At 38.1% G+C, this 25,213-nt stretch overlaps 1 protein-coding gene across 3 annotated transcripts in view; it reads left to right on the top strand.

Moving 5' to 3' along the window:
• Positions 1–25,213, top strand: part of RAPGEF2 (Rap guanine nucleotide exchange factor 2) — a 172,156-nt gene that overhangs the window by 37,841 nt on the left and 109,102 nt on the right. For all 3 annotated transcript variants that reach the window (XM_026675830.2, XM_026675831.2, XM_026675829.2), the window contains exons 2-4: positions 13,425–13,495; positions 16,720–16,776; positions 22,167–22,250. In XM_026675830.2, the coding sequence (XP_026531615.1) occupies positions 13,425–13,495; positions 16,720–16,776; positions 22,167–22,250 (212 nt within the window). The remainder of the gene's footprint in view (positions 1–13,424; positions 13,496–16,719; positions 16,777–22,166; positions 22,251–25,213) is intronic.

The raw sequence follows: 25,213 nt of genomic DNA, 5'->3' as shown, positions 1-25,213 counted from the left end.
CAAAAATGTACAAAGTTTGTTTTGTGTGCAATATATCAATTCTTACTTGTTGAATATAAAGTATGATGAAGCATTATATAAAGTAATAATTATATATATATATATATATATATATATATATATATATATATATATATATATATATATATATATATATATATATATATATATATGTATAAATACATAAATAAAACATCAGCATACAACCTTGGGTTATTTCCATCACTTGGCTGAAATTAATTGCTAGTATGCTTTATTCCTTTGAGGAAAGCAGGCTTTTTCCCACCAATTCTATTAAAACTTCAAACGCTCCCTGTATCAGTAAGTATATTTACCTGTACAGAGTAGTCATTCATTTATTGGCTAAATGATATATCTTTGTAAGTTGCTTCATTTCTGTCAAAAGGCCTGTTCGCTGTTGCTGCATCTTTCAGATTTGAAATGAAATAAATCGTGTGATAATTTATAGCCATTTAACTAAATAACTAGTATGGGTTTGTTGTTATTTACAATAAGATCATTTAGTCTGCATAAGGTTACTGTTTCTCGTTGCATTTTTTGAAAGTATAAAGGATTATGTATGAATGGAATCAGAAGGAAAATTTCAAGAGCTCATTATAGTGTCATTATGAGGAATATATGTCCCAGCATTCTTATGAATTATATATGCTATTTGATTACAACGAAAGCTAGTTTAGAGACAACCATATTTCTCTTTAACATAAGACAGGTATGCTCCACCCACCTCTTCTGGTGTATTGTTGTGACATTATCTTCATCTTATCTTTAACCCATACTTTCACTCCATCTATTTAACAACATCATCTGGGAGAACTGGGATTGTTATAGTCGAGCAAAGCAATAACATGGGCATCTCACTTAATGACCATTGCTGAACAGTCAAGATTTTGGTCCCAATTGTTATCATAAGTCTTGAAGTGTTATTTGGTAAAGATGGCATATTGTAATATAATTATTTTATACTCTATATTGAAATATGTGTATTACTTTATCTTCCAGAAAAAAAATGTCTAACAATATTATCGTTGTAATTCCTTTGTCCACTCACTGATACAAAGGTACTTTTTCAGAAGGCAACTGGACTTTCTTGTTTTTTTTTTGAGGACGTTTGACTTCTCATCCAAGAAGCTTCTTCAGCTCCTGAAAAAGCACCTTTGGGACAACCATGACCTGGATGACTGAGAATCTCTACAGACTTTCACTGATATTATATATTTTTGTCTCAACCTTTTTTTTAGCTTGTTTCTTTTCTCTCCTGAGGTGAGATAGAGTAACTGGTTTAGAGATATCAAGTGCATTTTATTGCAAAGGGTATTTTGAGATATAGTTTTTGATAATTCATCATCCTGATCTTAGGTTCCATTGTGAATATCAAGTATTGTTTGATTTTTAGCAACTTTTACATGTCAGATTTTACTGTGTTTATAGTTTCATAATGTTAGAGTTTTTATTTTATTATATTTTTAGCCTAAAATCTTAAGAAAATTTATTCTAGAAATAAGTTTATTCAAAGTATACTGTGTTTATTTCCAATAAGTGGTAGTAGGTTGACTCAACCTTCCATCATTCCGATGTCAGTAAAATGAGGATCCAGATTGTTGGGGGCAATATGCTGTAAACAGTTTAGAGAGGGTTGTAAAGCACTGTGAAGCGGTATATAAGTAAGTGCTATTGCTATTAGAGTTCCTATCCTATAGACAAATAACATGTAATCCTTTGTTTAAAGCAAGTTATTCAAACGAAATGATAATCTGTACTTAAGCTAGCTTCTAAAGAAACGTCTATTAATATGTAAGAAATCATTTTATGTCTTGTAATAGTGTGTACTCAGTAATCAGTTTATCTGTTTAATTGCTCTGGGACATTGTTAGTATTTAAAGATATGAGACAAAGCATTATTTGCCCTACCATCCTCTGAGACCATGTTTTTTGTGCCAGTGGAATAATGATCTTACCCTATAGTTAGTTACCCAACTATTATATCATATATATTTAATTAATTGAAGCTGAAGTTAGGGCTATAGTTAGTTACCCAAAGATGATATCATATATATTTTAATTAATTGCATTGAAGCTAAAGTAAGGGCTTGGTAAGATTGTAATCTACCCGAGGAAAAAATGTGGATGAAATTTGGAAGCTGCCAGAATTTATAGAATTGAAGTATTTTCTCTTAATAACTTTAGTAGTATGTAGTATAGAAGTGCGAAGTGCATAGTGCGCATGCTATAAAAGGATCAAATTGTGGGAGAATATACATATTTATAAGAGGCAGAGTAATAATGATATGTGTTGTATTTATCTGTCTGGATATTTATTTTAATTGATTGTGACAATTTGCTTACTGCCAAGATTAATTGCTATGGAAATTTTGGGCTCAATTGTGGTTATAAGTCAAGAATCACCTGTACTCACCCAACTCTGAGACTATTCTATGGGTCAGATGTTAAAAAGGAAAACTATATGTTATTAGAAATTTATGTATATTTCAGCCCATTTAAAAGGTCTGTAAATAGCAGCTTTAATTTTTAATCATTTTGTGTTGAATGGGACTAATTGAGGTGGCATTGATTACGCTCACCGATGATCTCTGGCAGGAATTGGATGGAGGTAGTGAATCTATCCTGGCTCTTCTTGAGCTGTCAGTGGCATTTGATACCATTAATCATGATATGCTTCTGGGCCAGCTTCAGAACTGGGAGTAGGCAGCACTGTATTGTGCTGACTCTCCTCCTATCTCTGAGACAAGTTCCAGTCAGTACTGATAGAAGGAGAGATAAAGCAGGCAAAAAGCAGGCAAAAGAGAGAGATCTATCTACTCCAGGCCCCCTACTTAGAAATCACATTCTTCAGATCTCATCAGCCAAAAAATGTCGGCTGCAGGGATCAGAAGGGGACCTTTTTCTGGATGGTACCTGCTTTATGGAACATCCTCCCTTTGGAGAACAGAATGGCCTGTTAACCTTTTATAAAACCTGGCTATGTTTTTGAACCTGAGCCACTCAATGAGCCAAGGGACCATTTCCTGGCTATATTGCTAATGGGCCAAATATCTTGTGTATCTTGAATTAGATGTTTTTAATGCTTTTTTATTGGTTTTACTGGTTTTATTATTTTATAAGAGCTTTTAAATTTTTTAAATTGTAATATATTTTATGAACTGTATACCACCCAGGATCATTGATCTTAAAAATTCAATAAACAAATAATTACAGCTGTTTTTGTTTTATGTAAATTAAAGAAGTTCCCGAAACCATCAGATGTGTTTGGATTCAATTTGCTTTTCTTTTAAGAAAAGTAATTATCTGTTACTTGAACTAAATTTGAATGTATATGATCAAGATAATAATTGACAGGTTATATGTTTTGATAGAATGACTCAAACGATATATAATGTTCTTTATTGTCTCTAGTGTCTAATACTAAATCTGGGTAGCTTTGTTATATAATGTGGGAAAGGATTTATTACTACAGTTCTTCAGTCCTGTTTGTTAAGTCTTTTAATTGTATGCCTTACAACAGTGTCTCCAAAGCAGGCAAAAGAGGCACATAGAAGAACCCTGCAATTTTCTGTTTACTTTTTTTAGTGACTGAAAGAGCTGACAGGCTTTAATTTTTCACCTAGTGTCTTTGACACTTATCTTCTCATTATGGCATTGTTATAATCATGGATGACTTATTTTATTTTTATTCTGATAAAAGTTTTTAACAACAGCATGCATTGCATACATTGTGCTTATTTGGACTCATGCACTTAAATCTGCTTGTGTGGGTGAATCTTTGCACCATCAATTTAATAGTTCAGAACATATTAGATAAAATTAATTCTAACACAATAAATAATGTAAAGCAAAAATTCAAGAAAATATATTTGTATTTCATTTTTCCATACACAGGAAAACAACTGGAAGCATACTTTAATAATTAATTAGTTTAATCAAAATTTCCAGGATATTAGGCTTACTTTTATGTAATGTAATAAAGCAGCAGAATTTGGGTGTGCAGAATTCTGATCAAGTGGTAAAATATGGATTGTAAAATATGGATTCCAATGCCCACATTTATATTACTTGCATACTTTTTAATTCTGGTGTGAAAATAATTACCTACAATCTATTTCATCTTATTTAATTATTATTTATTTATTTTAAAAGATTTATTGCACCTTCATTATTTTTTGGAATACTTTAAGGAGACAATTACTCTTTCCTCCTTCTATTTTCCCTGAAACAGCCTTGTGAGGTGAGGCGAGGGAAGTGCTCAATACTGGTAATGAGTATTCTGATAACAGAAAGGAGAAACTGGCGATGATGAGGGCAAATTGGGATGTGGAGGTAAGCCTCGGTGAGATCAATGGAAGAGTGGAGGTCGCCCTCCCGAACGGTCTCCAAAATAGAATGCAGAGTCTGCATTTTAAATCATCTGTATTTTACAAATTGGTTGAGAAATTTTAGATCAAGGATGGCTCGCCACCCCCCTGAGGCTTTGGGAACGATGAAAAGGCAAGAGTAAAGCCCACGTCCACATTGAGACGGGGGAACAGGTTGAATAGCCCTGATTTCAAGAAGGTGCTGAATGGCCTGATTCATGAGGGCTTGTCTGGAAATGTCCCGAAACACAGCACAGATCAAAAAATTTTGGGGGGGTGGGGTTAGGAAGTCCAATTATAACCCTGACCTAATAGTGCTGAGCACCCTGGCGTCCGTCGTTGACTCCTCCCATTTGGAGGCAAAGAAGGCTAGGCGACCTCCGATGGGTGGGGAGAACGAGGGATTACTTAGAGCGACGGAAGGAACGACCCCCTCCCCCCGAAAGGGCAGTTTACCAGCAGAAGGTTGTTGCCTGCCAGATGTTCCTGCCTGTTGGTCTTGGCATTGGGAGTATGGCCTGTGAGAGCAGGGGAAGCAAGATGAGGTCTCCGCTCGGAAGGCAGGAGGGTGATAAGGAGCTGGGCGATAGTCGGCTTTCTTCCCAGAGGAAGAGAGAATTTTAGGCTTATCTCTGGTTTCGATGAGATAAGGTTCCAGAGCATCGCCAAAAAGCTTATCGCCTGTGAAAGGAACTGAAGCCAGCTTCCATTTTCGACGTGACTCCGCCTGCCGATTTCGGAGCCATAAAAGTCTTGCTACTACAGAAGATGTCATGGCCTTGGATGCAAATTTGGCGGAATTGAGAGTGGCATCCGCAGTGAATTCTGCTGCTGCAATAATCTTATTAAGGTCTTGGTAAGACCTAAGGTCAGAAGCAGGCAATCTATTCTGGAGTTGGCGCAGCCACCGTATGGATGCCCTGGTGAAGAAGGATGCTGCTGTTGAAGCCCGAACAGCCCAAGCGGCAGCCTGGTGATTGCGCTTGAGGGTCTGTTTGGAACGTTTATCATCCGATTTCAGGATATATTCTGGCTCCGTGGGAGTGCCAGAAGATGAGAACGAGGCCAGAACCGGAATGTCAACAGAAGGCACTGCCAGGGCATTGTCCAGAGCTGCGCTGACATTGTAGAAACGCTTATCTAGAAAAGATGGGCGAGGACCTGCCGAAGGAGAAGCGCACTGTTCCTTGACCATGTCCAGGAACAAAATGGGAGAAGGCAAAACCTCTGCATGCACTACAGGCTTGGAGAAGAGCGAATCCCCTTGGCTAGAGGGATTTCCTTGTGGCTCGGGAGACACTTCCTCTGGCGACAGCTTGGCAGTGACCTTGCTGAGTAAAGGTCTGAAGAGAGTAGGTTTGAAGACCAATGCAGAGGATGTCTGCTCTGGGCAAGAATCCTCTTCCTCTGAAAGATTTTGGTCAAAAATCTCACCCTCTTCACACTCTGAATGAGAGGAGTAACTGTGTTCAGATAGTGAAGGCCTTCCTTCCTCATCAACCTCCTCCCATTCTGGTAGAGAAGAATCGACCCTGAGGTCCTGAGGCCTGTGTAAATCAGGATGATGAGGCAAGGAACGTATAGATTGAGAAGGGAGAAGGGCCTGAACCCTTTCCAGAGGTTGAAGAATTTGCTTGAAGCCTTCAGCCAATCCCTGCCTAATAGCTGATGAGACTACATCTTGGATATCCCTTGGTCTATGCTCAAAGGTAGAGGCAGAAGGCTGAAGGCCCGCTGCTGTGGGAGTGAAGGTGGCTTCAGGCCTAGATTGAGGAGAGGTTCGAGGCCTGGAGGGAGGGGGAGGAGCATAGGGCACAGAAGCCTGTTGGAAATGAGGCCCAGATCTGCTTAAATCCTGAGGATCTGACTGTTCAGCAAGAGCCTCAGGAGACCAGGATAGAGGATGGAAAGGCTCATAGATAACTTCTCCTCCCCTGGGAGGGCTTGGTTGGGGCCCACGAGTATCACATGAAACATGCTGTAGTTGCACTCCCTTCTATTGAATAGTTCTGTTGAACTGCCTCTCTAGAGCTGCAATGCCTGCGCTTCTCTGCCCTCAATTCAGCCTGAGTTGCCTTCTTAAGGGCTAGAGCCTTAGCTTTGATTTTAGCAGCCACCTCCCTCTTGACTGATTGGGTGCATTGCCTACATCTTTTTCTCCTATTGGGCTTAAGAGACTGTTCCACTGGGTGGGGGGAAAGCTCTGCCAGAGCCTTATCTTGCTCCATTTGTAAAATAAAGGCTCTTGTGTTGGAAAGAAGCTGTTTAGAAATTTTTCCATTAAGCCCCTTAGGGTATAAATGGCCCCCGGGCTTATAAAATGGTTGCTCACCTCATGGTGGAAGGCTTGAATCCAAGATGGCTGCTGACTACAGGAAAACAGGCTCCAAGATTGAAGAATCGCTCCTTAGGCTATACAGAGCCCCGAGCGAAGTCAGCAAGGGAAAAACACAGCAACCAGCTACATGATCAGCTGGCTGGAGCTCTTATCAGTTTGCCGATTGTGTTTACGATCCCTCCAAACTGCAGGCGTGAGGGAGATCTGCAGACGCTGCCCAGCTTGCCTGCACAGAGCTCTGTAAAGCTGCTCCCAACTTGCAGGAGGGAGGGAGGGAGAGGGAGAGAGAGAGAGAGAGAGAGAGAGAGAGCTGCTCTCCTGGAAGAGCAGCTGCCCAGATCCCTGGGAGCTGCTTGAAGAGAGGAAAAAGGTACTGAATATCCCTGGTGATTTCTATCTAACAGAACGCTTTCAGAGACACAGCAACTGACTGAAAGGAGCTGAGTCAAAAGCTGGGGTCTCTTCCGGGGGCTGGCTTTTATATCTTAGTACAGACTCAGCTATGACGTCATAGGAAGGAGTCAACCCATCCTGGGCTCTCGATGCAGCATGGAGGAGAAAGGTTACGAGTAGCCTTTGGTTAATGATGGTAATTGGGCTTGAATTTCTAAGTAATGTGGTTGTAAGGTATACATTATGCGACTGCATCTCTTAGTGATGGCAGTCTTGGCAGACCCATTACCTTTATTAAGCAAGGACTACCTGCAAATAATATATGATATTATTTATAGCAAATAATATACTGGTTGTAGCATCTTAAAGTTGAACAATAACTGAAGTAGAATATATGCAGAAAAAAGTTTCATAGCTAATTTCATAGCTAATATAAGTGTTGGTTATAATTACCATCAGTTTAAATTCAAACCATTCGTTTATATCATTAATGCAATTTGAATTAATTCATAAAGTTAATCCAACTTGGTTTCACTGAATTAATCTGTCTTGAATCATATTTATCTTATAGGAGATTCTTAGTTTTATCAATCTTTCAGAAGCTAAAGGTGGCTGAGACTGCCATCTTGTGGAATTGAAATGTTTGTTTATATTTTTGTAAATATTCAGATATATTAATTCTAAATAATAAAAATAAATCTTTAGTTTCTAAATCTTACTAAATCAAGGACACAAACAAAAGTATTACTGATATTTATTATTATTATTATTATTATTATTATTATTATTATTATTATTATTGTTGTTGTTGTTGTTGTTGTTGTTGTTGTTATTGTTATCACAGTCAAGCCAGATGTTCAAGACTGGGTTTGGCATTTTTGTCTACCTATTGAGTCCTTAACCAAGGACCTGGGTTAGGCAGATCTATGTTTGATGTTACAGATATCATTGCAGGATGGAAGCTATTCCAAGTAAAGCTGCCTTCTGCAATTGACTGATGGAGAATTTGTCAATGCCTATGGTGTTCAAGTGTGCTCCAGTTGTTTTGGGATTGCACCCAAGGATCCTATTACTATTGGTACTACCTTTGCTTGCCTTTGCCACCATCATTCTATTTCTATTTGTAGGTCTTTGTATTTTGTTATCTACTCCAATTCTTTCTCTTCTCTTCTGCTGTCTCCAGGTACGGCCACATCCACTATCCAGTCTTTTTTGTCTGTCTTATCAACAATTGTTAAGTCTGGGGTGTTGTGTGGCAGGTGCCTGACTGTTTGAATTCCCAGAGCAATTTAACTTCCTCATTTTCTATGACTTTCTCTATTTTCTGGCCCCACCAGTTCTTGCTTTTGCAGGCAAATGATATTTCTTGCGGATCTACCAGTGCACATTGTTGCTACTTTGTCGTGCCGCTGCTTGTAGTCGGTCTGTGCAATCTTCTTGCAGCAGCTTACCAGGTGGGTCCACTGTTTCTTCAGCTTCTGTGCATAGATGGCACTTACTATATGTTGCTGTCTTCTCAATTCTGGCTTTATATACATTTGTCCTTAAGGCTTGGTCTTGTTACAGCCAGAATTAGTCCCTTAGTCTCTATCTTCAAGCTTCTTTCTCTTAGCCATTGCCAGGTCTTGTTGTTATCTGTTTTCCCTGCTATTTTTTAAAAATGTACTGGCCATTTAGTGCTTTGTCTGTTCTTCATTTGGTCTTTCTTGTAGGCCAGTTTGGTCTTTCCAATAGTTAGTAAGCCTTCCTGATATACTAACTTCAGTGCATCTTCATAATTGTCCTTCAGATATTCTTCCAAAGCCATTTTTCTTCTTCAACCATCTGATGTACTTGTAACATTTCACACCCACCTTTTTGTCTTGGTACATAGACCACCCAGGCCATGTTCAAAAGAGTTTTGAAAACCTAGCTCTTTCCCTAGGCTGTGGGTTAGAGTGGATGCCATACGTATGCTTTTAACAGTGTCTTTTAAAGTATGCTTTTCTTCTTCTGTTTTTTTTTAATGTTTTTGTTTTGTTTTTTGCTGTAGATTACCTAGAGTTGTTACAGAGTTGGGCAGCCTTATAAATTTCTGGAATTTTTTTACAGTTAACCTAATAATCTGATCTAGAAATCAAGATTACTTATCTCATTTCCAGGTCAATATATTGTTTTTAGACAACAGTTAATACTGTGCCAGTATTAGCAATTCTTGAGTATCTTGACAGTCCTAAAAGTATTGTGGTTTACAGTTTTATGCTTTTCAGAAACAAGTCTGATGGGGAATTAGTTATATAAAACAGTCTAAATTTGTTAGCTCTTTGTGGTAAAGAAGCACAATTTTTGTCTTTATTGCAAGGTTACCTCAATTGAATCTTGTAAGATTGAAAGTATATCTCCCCTACTTTCTTTTTACTTTCCAGAAAACTAGGCAGGGTCCCTTCTGAAACATTTCCTATGTCCTCCTCCTCATTTCTGTGCTCTGAAATATCTTTTACATGATGGTTATCCAGTCTGTGGCTCTTCTTCTAAGGTCATTCCCATATACCATTACAAATCAGATTTTCCAACCTAAGTAACAATTGAGATATGTGAATTTCATTTCCCAGAGTTATTAGCTGTATTAGCTGAAAATTCTGGAAGTTGAAGCCTACACATCACAATATTGTCCATGTTGGTAAACCTGAATACAACTAAGTACATCTTCTGAAGATTTAGTATGGTATTCAATTAGCCTGTCAATGAACTGGCCTGAATAATAGTTTAATTTCAAGAACTATTAAAAGATAACAGAAGTGCCTACGTTTTCCCCAGTTGTGCATGCATAGAATCTTGGATTTAGTCCTTTCAGTTTTATGGATATTGATGAGTTACTTATAATGATTGGTATTTAGTAATTACTTTACTTTCGCCACGGTGTCAACAGGAGAATCCAGGTTGGGTAGTCTCTTGTCTCATTGCTCTTCAGACTGAGTTGAATTCTGAGGACACGCCTCTCTAGTGACGGTCCCCAGTTTTCAACTCAGTCTCAGCTATGTCACAATATAAACTGGCTTGAACTCAGGGTGGTTTATTTGGCCCTCAGCAGTTTCCAGCAGGAGGTTTTGGGACAGCATGTCCTCCTCACAGACAATGTAGCCACCAAGGCCCACATAAATCAGCAGGAAGCGACCCAACTTTGCCTTTGAGCAGAGAAACACCACCCATCGATACAGGCAAAGCACATTTCGAGAGTCTCAAATGTGCAGGCAGAGTGGCTCAGCAGGGCCACAGTCGACCAGTCAGAGTGGCGTCTGCATCCCAGTCTGTTCAAGGAGCTTTCGGAGCAGGTTGGCCATCTGATTCTGGATCTCTTTGCCTCTCCATTGAACACTCATCTTCCAAGATTCTTTGTGAAGTTTCCAGCACCAGGAGCAGAAGGGGTCAATGCACTGTGTTGCCCATGGCCCCAGGACCTGTTGTATGCCTTTCCCCCTCTTCCCCTGATTCTGGGGGTAATCAGGAAGGTGTTGTCAGAAAGGGCAGAGCTCTTGCTGATAGCTCCTCACTGGCCCAGATGACCGTGGTTCACCAATCTAGTCAGCCTGTTGATTTCGAGACCTTGGAGGATTCCCCCGGACATAGTCACCCTCAGCCAATGTCCCATCAACCATCTGGAGCCCCAGTGGCTCCAGTTGACCATGTGGCACTTGAGCGGGGACTTCTGAGATGGGAGAAGTTCTCCAATAAGGTCATAGAGGCGGCTAGACGGCATTCCACTACTAGATTTATAATGCAATGTGGAAGATTTTCTGTGATTGGTGTTCGAAGCGCCACATTGAACCCACCTTGGGGGATTTACCCACCTCGGGGGATATACTGGATTTTCTGCAAGAGTCCCTCCTCTAATACCTTACGACGGCAGGGACAGCCCTGGCTTTGGTGGTGTCATTTGAGGATCTGAGTTCTCTTACCCAGCACCCTAGGTGAGAGCCTTTCTTAGGGGTGTCACTGACTTCTGCACCATTTGAGCCCCTGCGAGAGGTTAGCTTACACTTACTCACATGCAAGGTGGCTCTTTGTGGCCATTACATCTGCCAGGCGGATTTCAGAGTTGGCAGCCATCTGTGAGAAAGGACCTCTGTGTTTTTCATACGAACAGGGTGGTTCTGCGGTTGGACCCTGCCTTTCTGACCAAGGTGAACTCCTTGTTCCATCGCTCCCAGGAGTTGATCTTGCCCTATTTTTGTCCAGGGCCTAAACATGCTCTGGAGAAGAAATGGCACACCTTGGACATTAGGAGACCCTCCGCATTTACATCAAATGAACCACTTCCATCAGGAAGATCGAGTCCCTGTTTTTCTCCTTTCAGCTGTTGACTCTGGGTCACAAGATTACACCTTCCACTGTGGCTATGAGCATGTATTGCCAAGGCCTATGAGCTGCAGGCCCTTCTGGTGCCCAGGAGAATTACAGGACACTCTATCAGAAGCGCGGCCACAATGGCAGCTTGGGCAACCCAGGCATCTGTAGAAGAAATTTGTTGGGCAGCGACATAGTCATCACCATCACCGTTCATCTGGCACTATTGGCTAGACACTTTTGCCTTTGCAAAGGTGGCCTTTGGAGGGCGTGTCCTGCAAGATGTACATGTTGAGGTGGGGACTCCAGACCAGACCAATTCCCGCCTATAGAACATCCAGCTTTGGTATGTCCCAACCTGGATTCTCCCGTCTACACAGGGGAGAAGGGGCATTGGTCTTACCTTACATGCCCTTTGTCAGGCAATCGACAGGAGAATCCAGTCCCACCCTGAGGACTGTCTGGTCAGGGTCCGGGGGGGATGACTACCTTTTGGCAGAAGATGAACAGGATTTGCTTTGTCTTCGTTTCAACTGGGGACCGTTACCAGGGAGGCGTGTCCTCAGAATTCAGACTAAGAGTAATGAGACAAGAGACTACCCAACCTGGATTCTCCTGTCGACTCCCTGAGAAAGGCTATGTCAGGTAAGATCAAAGCCCTTTCTCCACAGTAAAATATAATTGTGGACTCAATGCAGTTTTAAGAATCCATCAATCATATACCACTAGCATAATTAACAATTAAAAGTTTGATAATAGGCACACTTTCTTCATTTCTTATAAACGGGCAGTCAGGACCAGGGAACCAACTGCAGAACCAACTGAAGAATTTACTCTTGTCTGATTGTCATATTATAATAGATAAACAGGCACACAATGGTACAAAAGTATCCCAATTGGCTCCCAAGTGCGTGCACTTTGATCATGTGACTGTGGGGCTCTAGCAGCTGCTACTTCAACATAGATTGTAATTCTCTTTATTCAGCACCATTGTAATTTTGAATGCAAGAATGCACGGGTGCACAGGTACTCAGCTTCAATGCCTTCATGAATTCAAACAATAGGTGAACCAGTTGTCATTAATTGCGGCTACCTGCATTGCTTTTCAGTATTAGTGTTAAATATTTTGTATAATTTTCTCTGTTACCTTTCACCAAGTTCATGAAAATGAAAAGTTAGCAACCAGCCCCCCCCCCCCCTTTTCATAATAATAATCAGTGTGGCATAGTTTTTGTATGTTTTGTAGATTTAAAAAAATAAATAACCCTAGAACTCTTATTCTTTGCTAGTTTTATGAGTGGAAAATATTTCAAAACTGTATGTTTTGAACGTTTAGTGTAAATTTAATTATATTTATCTGGATCATTTCCTTACTTATCTGGCTTGTTTTTGTTTATAAATCTAAGCATTTAACAAAATACATCAATTTGCTTCCATATTTTATTTTCTATTATTGGTACGATCTCAGTTCATTTAGATTCATATGTTCTTAACAATTCTGTATTTTTAAAGAAACATATTTGAGAAGAAAAAAGTTGCAAAATAATGCTATTTTTCATTTGTATTATACCCTTTTAATTTGCTGAATCTCCTTTCCAGCTTTATTTCTTTGTACATTAGACATGGACTTACATGTGAGCTTTCAGAATATCTCTGAGATGGGCATATTTTTCAGGTATAATTTAGAGTCATCCTAACTTGTAAATTGAAGCCTTGTGATAGTATGTGGAATGGGCAGGATTTGTAGTAAATGAAATCCATTAATTAAAATGTTATTTAATTAAAATTGAAATTATGTCCAGGGATTCAGTTTTCTCAGAGAAAATCCTGTGTTATGGAATTAAGAAATGTTCACATTTGGTAGGTCAATAACACACTGTATACAATCAAATTATTTGGTTTGAGTTCCTTTTATTATACAAATAGGAACTATTGTATCTGTCATACTTTCTCATTAAATGTTCGTTCTCTTCTTTTTCCAGGATCTGGAGATAGTATATTCTTATTTACATGGAATGGAAGCTTTGTCTAATTTAAGAGAACATCAGCTCAGGTAAGCTGAATTGATTGTATTTCATTCTGTTTTTAGGCCTATACAGTTTTGCTACAAAGTATTGCTTTAATTGATTACTGCTTTGCATTTTTTAATATAATTATTTTAATTATAGATAAAATTAATATTAAAGGAAAATAACACAAGTCGGAAGTAAATAATGATTTAGATGAAACTGTGCATGTAATACTCATCTCATTTTTCAAATAAAACTGACCTCTTATTATTCTGCATGACTATCATGAATTATTACATAGTTTTCAATGAATGAGAAAAACATGACCATCATTATTTTTATTTATATAAATGTCTTCTGAAATCTTAATAAAGTTAACAGTTAATGTAAAAGTGTCTTCTTTTTCCTTATCGAGGAATTTTTAAAAAATTATCACAAAATTTCCAATTTCCAATTGAAATATTTGTAAGTATATGAAATTTCAAAATTTCAAATTAAAGAATAAGTATTTTTTGGTGTGTGCACATATGTTATACATATGTGTAAGTTACTCCAGTAAAAGTAAATTAGAAACCAAAAGAATGCTCAGCCAAGTTCCTGGATGAGTTTAAATTTTTTATGATCTGTCATTAGATGAAAGTAGCATTAGTGCTTGGCAAAATCCTTATGACAGTGGTCCACAACCTTTCTGACTCCATGGACCAGCAATGGTGGAAGCGGTGGTCGTAGGGTGGGGATGGTTTCTCATGCACAACCTAGATTCCGTGCATGCACAAATGAAGCTTTGCATGCTCAACTGCCACTTCTACACCTCAATTACCAACAGACTGTGGACCAGTACCAGTCCATGGTCTGGAGGTTGGAGACCCCTGCCTTATGGGAAACATTTAATCATTAGAGTTCTGCAAGCAAACAAGCCTACTTATTAATGGCCACATACTTTAAATTATAACAGCAGTCCAGATGTGGCTTGCCATCTGAAATTATCCTGTTCATAGTCTTGAAAAATAGTCAATTGGCCAACCCATGAGAGTGGAAGAGAATGACCTTCTGTTTGGCTGCTCTTGTGGGTGGCTTGCTGTATTTTTAAGATAACATATTACTTAAATAAATATTCAGTATTATATTTAATTAGGTTTAATTATCCTATATAATCCTGACTGGCTCAAGGTTGACTCAGCCTTTTGAGTTTTGTAAAATGAGGACCCAGATTGTTGGGGGCAATATGCTGACTCTGTTAAACCACTTAGAGAGGGCTGTAGAGCATCATGAAGCAGTATATAAGTCTTAAGAGTTATTGCTATAGCTATTAATTATTATTATCTTCATTTATTAGTTATAAATATGCCTCTGGTACTTATTTGGGAAAATGTTGTTGAGTTCTTAGAGACTTAGAGAAAGGGGTCAATAGATGATTTTTCAGGCATGTTGAAGGAAAGCAATCCTTAAGGTTACATGCTGCAAGCATTATAAGGTTTAAAAAATAATCTGGCACTTTAACCTAACCTTACTTGGAACAGGCTCCAGGAACAAGGTTTTATTAAATATGTTCAGATATGATTTGCATCGAATTTAGCCCCTGAACTAACTTTAAATGCAGTCTCACGAACTAATAAGGTTGAAGGATAATAACACAAATGATTGTGAGCAGACTTCCTATTCAAGATGTTGCAGCTGGTAAACTAGTGTTGCTTAATCCAAATTAGCCCCCAATGATATCTAAATTTCAAGTGGCAGAACTGGATTAGGGAGGATGTGAATCTATCCATTCAAAGAGGGTGTAACTTCATCTAGATCTACTATAAACCTGTCTCTCTTATTTGATAAAATATGGTTCTCCGTTAGACAATTATGAGTAAGTTATGAGGGAGAGGAATTTGTATCCATCAGATTTCTCACAGCATTGCTTCATGAACAACTACAATTTGCTAATTATCATTATGAAATGCCAAAGGTGACTTCTGGAAGTTAGAAATGACCGTATTTAACTATGACAATTGCTGTAGAAAAGCTGAGGAAAAATCAAGTACTGTATCTGCAACCAAATGGAAGTGATGGTGCCTCCATTTTTCAACTTGGCAATTTTCATTTAGGAATGCTACCAGTTTTATTTTTAATTGGAATTATCACACCTGAGAAGTTATATTTCATCTAAATGTAGATTTATTAAGAAAAATATATACTCTGGACACTAAATGTGTCTATCCTTTACTATTAACTATTTCAAATATTGACATTAAAGGATAGACACAATTTTTAGAAAGTAATCATGGTTTTCAATTTCTGGTATATTTTACTATTATAATTAGTTCAGTTGAAGATATATACAATAATGGCAATTATTCTGCTTAGCTTACTATTTGGTGATAATGTTTTTACGAAAAAAATGCCTCCACCTAGAATTCTTCATTAGCAAATCATTAGAAATTATTTCTGTTGTGTATGTAGAATGTCTCTAAGAAATCGGCTTCTCCTCTTGAAGGAGCTTCACCTACATCGGTAATGTTCTGATTGCTCACAATCAGCTGTGTCATGTAGATATCTGCATGTAAACACTCTTTTCTGGAGTATCTTTTCTGATGATATTAATAAAGGATTCATTAATACTTTGCCCTGGTTCTCTCATACGCTTCTTAATATATTTCTGCACAATGTTGTCAAGATCTTTCTAAATAGCATAATATTGTTCTCACTACTTTGTGAATGATTTTAAATGTTTTCATAAAGCAGAATTCATTGTGTTTTCTCTCAGTTGACCATTTCTTAATACTCAATGAGTTATTTAATTTACAGTAAAATAGCATCTTCTATTATGTTGGCAATTATGCACAATGAAATATCACAGAATATAATAAACACAGTATCTACATTCTGTTCATCTGTTTTGATATATATGTGGAAACCAATTACAATTTAATGTTACTGACATTGGGAATAAGAAAGGACCAAACATGGATGAAACTGTCTTTTTTCTGATGTATACTTTTCTCATCGTTTCCTCTTGTCTTATCTCCCTCACCTAATATTGCAGATCACAAAGGAAAATAATTCAGATATCTAACAGTCTTTGAATATAGGCAAAGGAACACATAATATTGTATAGACTTTAGGTTTAGCTCCTCCTGAACTGGTCCATATGACCTTAATAATACAAGTAGAGAGGACAAGAAACTTAATAGCTAAAACAGTCATGAAAATTAATGCTAAATAGCAATAATTAGCTAAACTCTTATATCACATTATAAATGCTTTTTTAATTGTTTTACAGAATCATGTGTGAAACTGTGAGATATGAGCGACATGAAGCCAATGAAGTTTTATACTAGTGAGTTTTTAATTTTATATTATTTATTTTTGGGAACCTTGCATATTCATGTTTGGTTACTTTTTCAAATAGCATTGTGTTGTCTTTAACTGTACTGAGAAAAATGTATTTCTTAACCATGTTCCTAATTGAAACAAATAGTGTAAAGTAGTTGTAATATTGTTCGTTGCAGTTTGTTTTAGAAGTATTTTATACTTTATGCTATCAGATATTTTAAAAATATACTCCTTATACTATGTGTGATCATTCTAAAAATTTTGGGAGGGAGGGAAATTGTTTCTTACACATAACTGAGTTGTTTTCACATTACTACAATTCCCAACAGTTTCATGACATTAGAGGTAGTCCTTGTCTTACAGCTATTCATTTAGTGACCATTCAAAGTTACAATGGCAATGAAAAATGTGACTTATGGCAGCTGACGTATATTTATGACAGTGGCAGAGTCTCAGGATCATGTGATTACCTTTTGTAACTTTCTGACAAGCAAAATCAATGGAGAAGCCAGATTCATTTAACAACTGTGTTGCTAAACAATTGCAGTGATTCACTTAACAATGATGGCAAGAAAGGTCATAAAACACACGTAACAATTATTTTGCTTAGAAATGGAAATGTTGGGCTCAGTTGTGGGGTTAAGTCGATGATTACCTTTAGTTAGAGACTTAGAAATAAAAACAATTTTTATTTAGCTAACAATTTATTTAACAATTTTTATTTAAACTGTTTCAGAATAATAGTTCTAGTTTAATTTCATTCTCTGGTCTTACTTGCCAGTTGAATTATTTTGCGGTTTATTCTGCAGATTATTTGGCAGAGCAGCATAAACTTGATATTTACAATCCTATGTATTTCAAGCACAAATATTTAAATAATTTGTTGACTTCATTGCCGGTTAGTCCTAAAGCTCACTTGTGAAAAAGTACTGTTGTACTTAAAAGTTTGTGAATCTGTTTGAATTTTCAATATTTTTTCATAAATATGACTTAAAATGTGATATGATCTCTACCAGGTCCTAAAATTAGACAGAAGATAGCCTAAATAAACAAATGTGTAAAACCTTTATACTTATTCATTTATTTGTTGAAGAAAATGATCTAAAGGTGCATATTTGTATGTGGCAAAAGTATGTGGACCACTAATATTATCAGTTCATTTGAAGAGGAAATTAGAGTCAGATGTTCAATCAATGGAATGATAATCAGGGGTGTGTGGGGGAGGTCCTACCTTATTTTAAAAAAATAGAATGCTAGGTATTCCCAATTAAAGTTTGTGGAAGTGTGTCATGGCTTCAACACAAGAGATGTCTGAAGATCTCTGAAAAATAGTTGTTGATGCTCACCAGAAGGTGATGAAACTACACAACTGGAATCTAAAGTGTTTGGACTCCATTAATCAACTGTTTAGCAGATCGTGTACAAATGGAATCAATTCAACATCAGTGTTACTCTCCCCATGAATGATTGATCAACCAAGAGCATAGCATTAATGTTCCATAATGTCTCAAACCTTGCTGGTGCCTAAAGAATTAAAAGCTTCTCTTGCATTAGCAAATGCCAATGTTCATAAGACTACCATTGGGAGAACATGGAACAATGATGTGTACAATAGAATTGCAAAGAGAAAGCCATTACTTGAAAAAAAAGGAACATTGCTTCCTGTCTACAGAAGATCACATGGATAAGACAGAAGACTATTGGAAGAATAATCTGTGGTTAGATGAGATGCAAATTGAAATGTTAGGCTTGAATGAAAAGTATTATATTTGGTGAAAGGCAAACACTGAATTTTATCATAAGAACCTCATCCCATCTGTGAAACATGGCGGCAGCCGTACCTAGATTTGGGCACACTTTGCTGCCTCTGGACCAGGACAATTTGTTGTTACTGGTGGAAATATGAATTCTGAACTACAGCAATAAAAAAATGTCAGGATAAGTGTCCATGAATTAAAGTTCAAGAGAAAGTCTTATCATGAAGCAAGACAACAATCCAACAAGCACAAGTTGTATGACTGAAGAATGGTTAAAGCAGAAGGTGGCTACATCCTGTAGAAATGTTGTGGATGTCCCTGACTTGCCAGGCTGGATGGTGTTGCATTCCATTCCACGACCTTGGAATGGTCAGTGGCTCTCACAGGATGATACGAAGAGTAGTTTTGATTCCCCTTATCCCAGCCCTCCTCCTTCGTCCCTGCAGCCCCCTCTCCTTGTCAGTTAGGGCAGACTGGCATCTGGCAAAGAATAGCTGGTACAGCAGGATGGCAGTCCTGATACCTAACTGAAGCTGTTTTTAAAGAAGGGTAGGCTAAAATTACTCCAAGCCAATGTGCAGGATTAATCAATAGTTACTGTAAATGTACTTATACTTTTTGTTGTAATTATTGTTGACCAATGTGGCAGGCTAGTTATTGAAAATCAACGTTCACATTCTTTTGCCATATAGAAATATGTAACTTTGGGTCACTTTCCTCAAAGAATAAATGAACAAAGATAATGCATTCTTGACATGCAGTTGACTAATTTGTTGATTTTGTTCTTTTTATATACACTGCTCAAAAAATAAAGGGAACACAAAAATAAGACATCCTAGATCTGAATGAATGAAATATTCTCATTAAATACTTTGTTCATTATATAGTTGAATGTGCTGACAACAAAATCACACAAAAATTATCAATGGAAATCAAATTTAGCAACCCATGGAGGTCTGGATTTGGAGTTACACTCAAAATTAAAGTGGAAAAAAACACTACAGGCTGATCCAACTTTGATGTAATGTCCTTAAAACAAGTCAAAATGAGGCTCAGTAGTGTGTGTGGCCTCCAAATGCCTGTATGACCTCCCTACAATGCCTGGGCATGCTCCTGATGAGGTGGTGGATGGTCTCCTGAGGGATCTCCTCCCATACCTGGACTAAAGCATCCCCCAACTCCTGGACAGTCTGTGTGTGGTACAATGTGGCGTTGGTGGATGGAGCGAGACATGATGTCCCAGATGTGCTCAATTGGATTCAGGTCTGGGGAACGGGTGGGCCAGTCCATAGCATCAATGCCTTCATCTTGCAGGAACTGCTGACACAGTCCAGCCACATGAGGTCTAGCATTGTCGTGCATTAGGAGGAACCCAGGGCCAACCGCACCAGCATATGGTCTCACAAGGGGTCTGAGGATCTCATCTCGGTACCTAATGGCAGTCAGGCTACCTCTGGCGAGCACATGGAGGGCTGTGCGGCCCCCTAAAGAAATGCCACCCCACACCATTACTGACCCACTGCCAAACCAGTCATGCTGGAGGATGTTGCAGGCAGCAAAACGTTCTCCACAGCGTCTCCAGACCCTGTCACGTCTGTCACATGTGCTCAGTGTGAACCTGCTTTCATCTGTGAAGAGCACAGGGTGCCAGTGGCGAATTTGCCAATCTTGGTGTTCTCTGGCAAATGCCAAATGTCCTGCACGGTGTTGGGCTGTAAGCACAACCCCCACCTGTGGATGTCGGGCCCTCATACCACCCTCATGGAGTCTGTTTCTGACCGTTTGAGCAGCCACATGCACATTTGTGGCCCACTGGAGGTCATTTTGCAGGGCTCTGGCAGTGCTCCTCCTGTCCCTCCTTGCACAAAAGTGGAGGTAGCGGTCCTGATGCTGGGTTGTTGTCCTACGGCCTCCTCCATGTCTCCTGATGTACTGGCCTGTCTCCTGGTAGCGCCTCCATGCTCTGGACACTACGCTGACAGACACAGCAAACCGGCTTGCCACAGCTCGCATTGATGTGCCATCCTGGATGAGCTGTACTACCTGAGCCACTTGTGTGGGTTGTAGACTCCGTCTCCTGCTACCACTAGAGTGAAAGCACCGCCAGCATTCAAAAGTGACCAAACCATCAGCCAGAAAGCATAGGAACTGAGAAGTGGTCTGTGGTCACCACCTGCAGAACCACTCCTTTATTGGGGATGTCTTGCTAACTGCCTCTGCTTTCCACCTGTTGTCTATTCCATTTGCACAACAGCATGTGAATTTGATTGTCAATCAGTGTTGCTCCCTAAGTGGACAGTTTGATTTCACAGAAGTGTGATTGACTTGGAGTTACATTGTGTTGTTTAAGTGTTCCCTTTATTTTTTTGAGCAGTGTAGTTCTAAGATTTGTGTCTTCTAAGTCATATTGTAGAGCATGTTTATGCAAAAATACTGAACATTTAAAAGTGTTCACAAACTTTTAAGGATCTCTGTAATCTATCAATATTTTTGATCCTAAAGGAAATAAATTAGATTTTTTTTCCATTTAATAATATGCTCTGAATAGAAACTACTGGGCAACCCATGACCTGTTGGTTCAGTTTTCATAGATATTTCCTTAGCAGATTCCTCTATGCTTTCAATAGTGGTAGAGTTTCTAATATACTGTCTTTACTAGAAAGGTTCTTAAAAATTTAATACAATATTCAAAGATGTATTTGCTTTGAAAGTAAGCCATGTTGAACTGTATAGCACAATCAAAAATCAGAAGTTGACCAGAGGAAATGTTTGATGATACTGTGTATTATGTCATTAAATGCTTTAGGTGAATGTTTATGTCATAAAATTTCTGTGGGAGTCATGGGTCCTAGATTTTAGACACGTTTGTGCAAGTTAGCCCATTTGAAGTACCTTAATTGAAAATGTTTTGCCCTATGCCCAGTTAGTTTATAGACTCTAGAGTTTTAGCATGGACAAATAACTTGCCTTATTTACTGATTTTGTGGGCACTTGATCGGCTGTGATTGGCAGTGAACTTCTACATACAAATCAAAGTATTAGTTTTTGCTCATAAAGCCTTTTATGACTGAGGAATACCTACTTCTGGAAGAACTAGTCCATCTAGTATGTGTGCACTGAATATGGATGCTGAGTCCTGAGTCCTGAATAGAGCAAGCTTGTATTCCATTCATATGAAGCAGTTTACTATTGGAAATGTAAAATGCCACCCTTCTGGATGGCATTTTAGAAGACATTCAAATAGGGCTTTTCCACAGAGAGTTTAATTAACAGTGATTTTTACATTTATGGTTGCTAATATGGATAGTAGGTTAGGGTGGGAAGATGTTTTATTGATTTTGTTGCTGTAAGGATTTTGTATTTGGTTTTATTGATAAACTGCTATGAGTATATGATTTGTCAGGATATAATAGTAAAATAAACAAGAAAATAAGTAAATTGTTTATCCTATAGAAATGTATATGATAAGACAGTGAAAAAATATCATATTTAAAAAATATGCATCAGTTAAGACTAACTTACCACTGTTACTTATGTGAATTGCAGCACTGTTGTATATGTTTTCTTTCATGGCTTTTATCTACTTTTTCTTCTTTTAAAACCACATATCCTAAAGTTTTCTCATTTTTTTTAACAGCCCTGATGATATTGGGACCTGTTGGTATATTCTTCTGTCTGGTTCAGTATTTATCAAAGAATCAATGTTTCTTCCAAGGAGCAGGTATGTTTGGAATTCATTTTAGTTTAAATATTTAAAGAGAAATTGATTGCATCTGCATATTTAAAGCTATATCAGTTACCAATACTGCATATTTCAATAGAATATTTACATCTGTTGATATGAACATATAAGTGTATTACACTAAAAGTACAATACACTGAAAATACAATAGAAACTTTATACATGTAGGCAGTTTCTGGTACAGAGCACAAAATATGTTCTTTTTCAAAACTTTATTTGAAATGCTACCTAAATTACCTGTAATATAATTGCTATTGTCTAAAATATATAACATGTAGATTGTGTTTCTTCTGGACCTTGTCTATTGACTTTAAAACACTGCAATATGAAATTCAGCAAAGGACCTCCTGGCCATGTTACCTGCTGTTTGAAAAGGAGTGGAAATCTAGGAGCACCCCAAATCGAGTACAAAATTGCCTGAGGTAGTGCAATCTCATCCAGAACACGAGATGGCCCAGAACCAGGAGAATCCTAGGGTTGAGCTGAAATTGTTCTCTATCCAGACCCTTTCCCCCACCTCTAATTGATCAGATAGGACCTCCATGGCATTGCTTGGAGATTCCATGATGGAAATATATAGCTTACCCTAAACCAGTGGAAGACCTAACCCAGTGGCTTCATGTAGGTGTTAAATAGGAGAGGGGAGAGCACTGAAGCCTACAGCATCCCACATAACAAGGGCCATGGGTTGGACATCTGCTCCCTTATCACCATGCTTGGAACTAGCCTCAAAGGAAAGAGGAGAATCAGCACAATATTTTGCCACCCACTCCAATCCCCAAAACTGGTCCAGAAGGGTACTATGATCAAGGAGAGAAGCACAATTTTTGTCCCACTATTGCCAGGTGTTTATTCATTTCAGAAACATCACAATTGAAATGAGGCATAATACGTGACATAAAACATAAAATACAAAATTAAAATATATATGAATTAAACAGATCTTGCCCCAAAACTAGCAATATTAATTACATTCTGTTATGCCTACCTGCTATGCTGATTGGGACACAAAGGACAAGTATGCATATTGTCTGCATGTCACCAAAATTGCAAAGAGCATAAACCATCAGATAACCTCATTTGTTCAGAGTGTCTCTGAATCTTCTTGAACCTGTGTGCAGTCTGTTCAACAATTTCCATACTTCCCAGCTTTTGTCAGACCCAGTTGCCAGCTCCTCTGTTGGTTCCATTCAGTATTGATTCTTAGTATCTTTCCACTGCTTTCAAATTCTTCAAATTCTTCAATGAATGAATGAATGATGAATGAATGAATTATTGGCCAAGTGTAATTAGACACACAAGGAATTTGTCTTGGTGCAAATGCTCTCAGTGTGCATAAAAAGAAAAGATACATTCATCAAGAATCATAATGTATAACACTTAATGTTAGTCATAGAGTACAATAAGCAATCAAATCATACTGGGAAATAGTCAATATAAATCATAAGGGTACAAGCAACAAGTTACAATCATACAGTCACAAGTGGGAGGGGATGGGTGATAGGAGTGATGAGAAGATTAATAGTGATAGTAATGCAGACTTAGTAAATAGTTGGACAGTGTTGTGGGAATTATTTGTTTAGCAGAGTGATGGCGTTTGGGAAAAAGCTGTTGTTGTGTCTAGTTGTGGCTACTTGTGCTCATGTCCAGTTCCTCCATTATTTTAATCCAGCTTTCTCTCTTAGCTTCATCTATAGAAGTAATTAACTGCTGTCCTGCATTCACTGTGTCTTCTGCCATGGGATCAGCCTCAAAAAGAGTGATATACTTCTGCAATTTACTCTTCGTTTCTGTTGAAGGGCCTTGGATATAATTGGTTTTGCAGCCCCGAGGGATTGATAACTGGGAACATTTTTTAACAGCCTCCTCAAATTTGCTGTAATAGCTTGGTTTAGGTATTAACTGAGTAACAGCACTGCCCAGTAGTCTCTGAAATTTAGGCCAGTCACCTTTTTTAACTTTAGCTTTTTTACTTTTATGTCTAAATGGGACTCTTGAGGTCAAACTACAGCAATAACATGACACATAATTGGTGGGGGCTAGGAATTTGGGATAGGTGGGCAGACTACTTTGTCACATTGCTGGATTGTATGATTACTCACAAATATTAAGTCTGGGTTATATCCCCTGCGGTCCCTTTCACTGTTAAATGAAGCTGGTAATTTGTTGTCACATAAAAGAACCAGGTTATTCAAATCTGCCCACTATATAACAGCCTCCACATTTCTGTCATCATCAGGATAACCCCAGATGCTATTGTGACAAAGTCTCCAGTGACAAAAATAATTTTATCCTTATTAAATAGAATAGAATAGAATTCTTTATTGGCCAAGTGTGATTGGACACACAAGGAAGTTGTCTTGGTGCAAATAGTCTCAGCGTACATAAAAGAAAAGATACAGTCATCAAGAGTCAAGAATCCTAAGGTACAATAGTCATAGGGTACAATAAACAATCAAATCATACTGGGAAACAGTCAATATAAATCGTAAGGATACAAGCAACAAAGTTACAGGCGATGGATGATAAGGAGTGATGAGAAGATTAACAGTAATAGTAGGGCAGACTTTGTAAATAGTTGGACAGTGTTGGAGGAATTATTTGTTTACCAGAGTAATGGCATTCTGGAAAAAACTGTTTTAGTGTCTAGTTGTTCTGGTGTGCAGTGCTCTATAGCATCGTTTTGAGAGTAGGAGTTGAAACAGTTTTGTCCGGGATGTGAGGGGTCTGTAAATATTAATAAATAAAATGTATTAAATTTGTCACCCTTGAACTCAGTTAATGATGGTTTATACTCTGATCATACAGTTTCTTGGCTCTACAGTTATTACTTCTATGTTATTTATTTCTGATGTTGTTGTGGACTGAAGCAGGATACCAGGCTTCACATAAACTGCACTGCCCTACTTTCAGTGGGGTCTCTCTACTACAAGCTACATGCT

The sequence above is a fragment of the Notechis scutatus genome, chromosome 4 (assembly GCF_049901735.1).
Source record: "Notechis scutatus isolate UNSWTSFEM ecotype Mainland chromosome 4, rNotScu1.2, whole genome shotgun sequence".
Lineage (NCBI taxonomy): Eukaryota > Metazoa > Chordata > Lepidosauria > Squamata > Elapidae > Notechis > Notechis scutatus.
The sequence above is the reverse complement of the archived record's forward strand: the minus strand, read 5'-3'. Positions and strand labels throughout refer to the sequence as shown.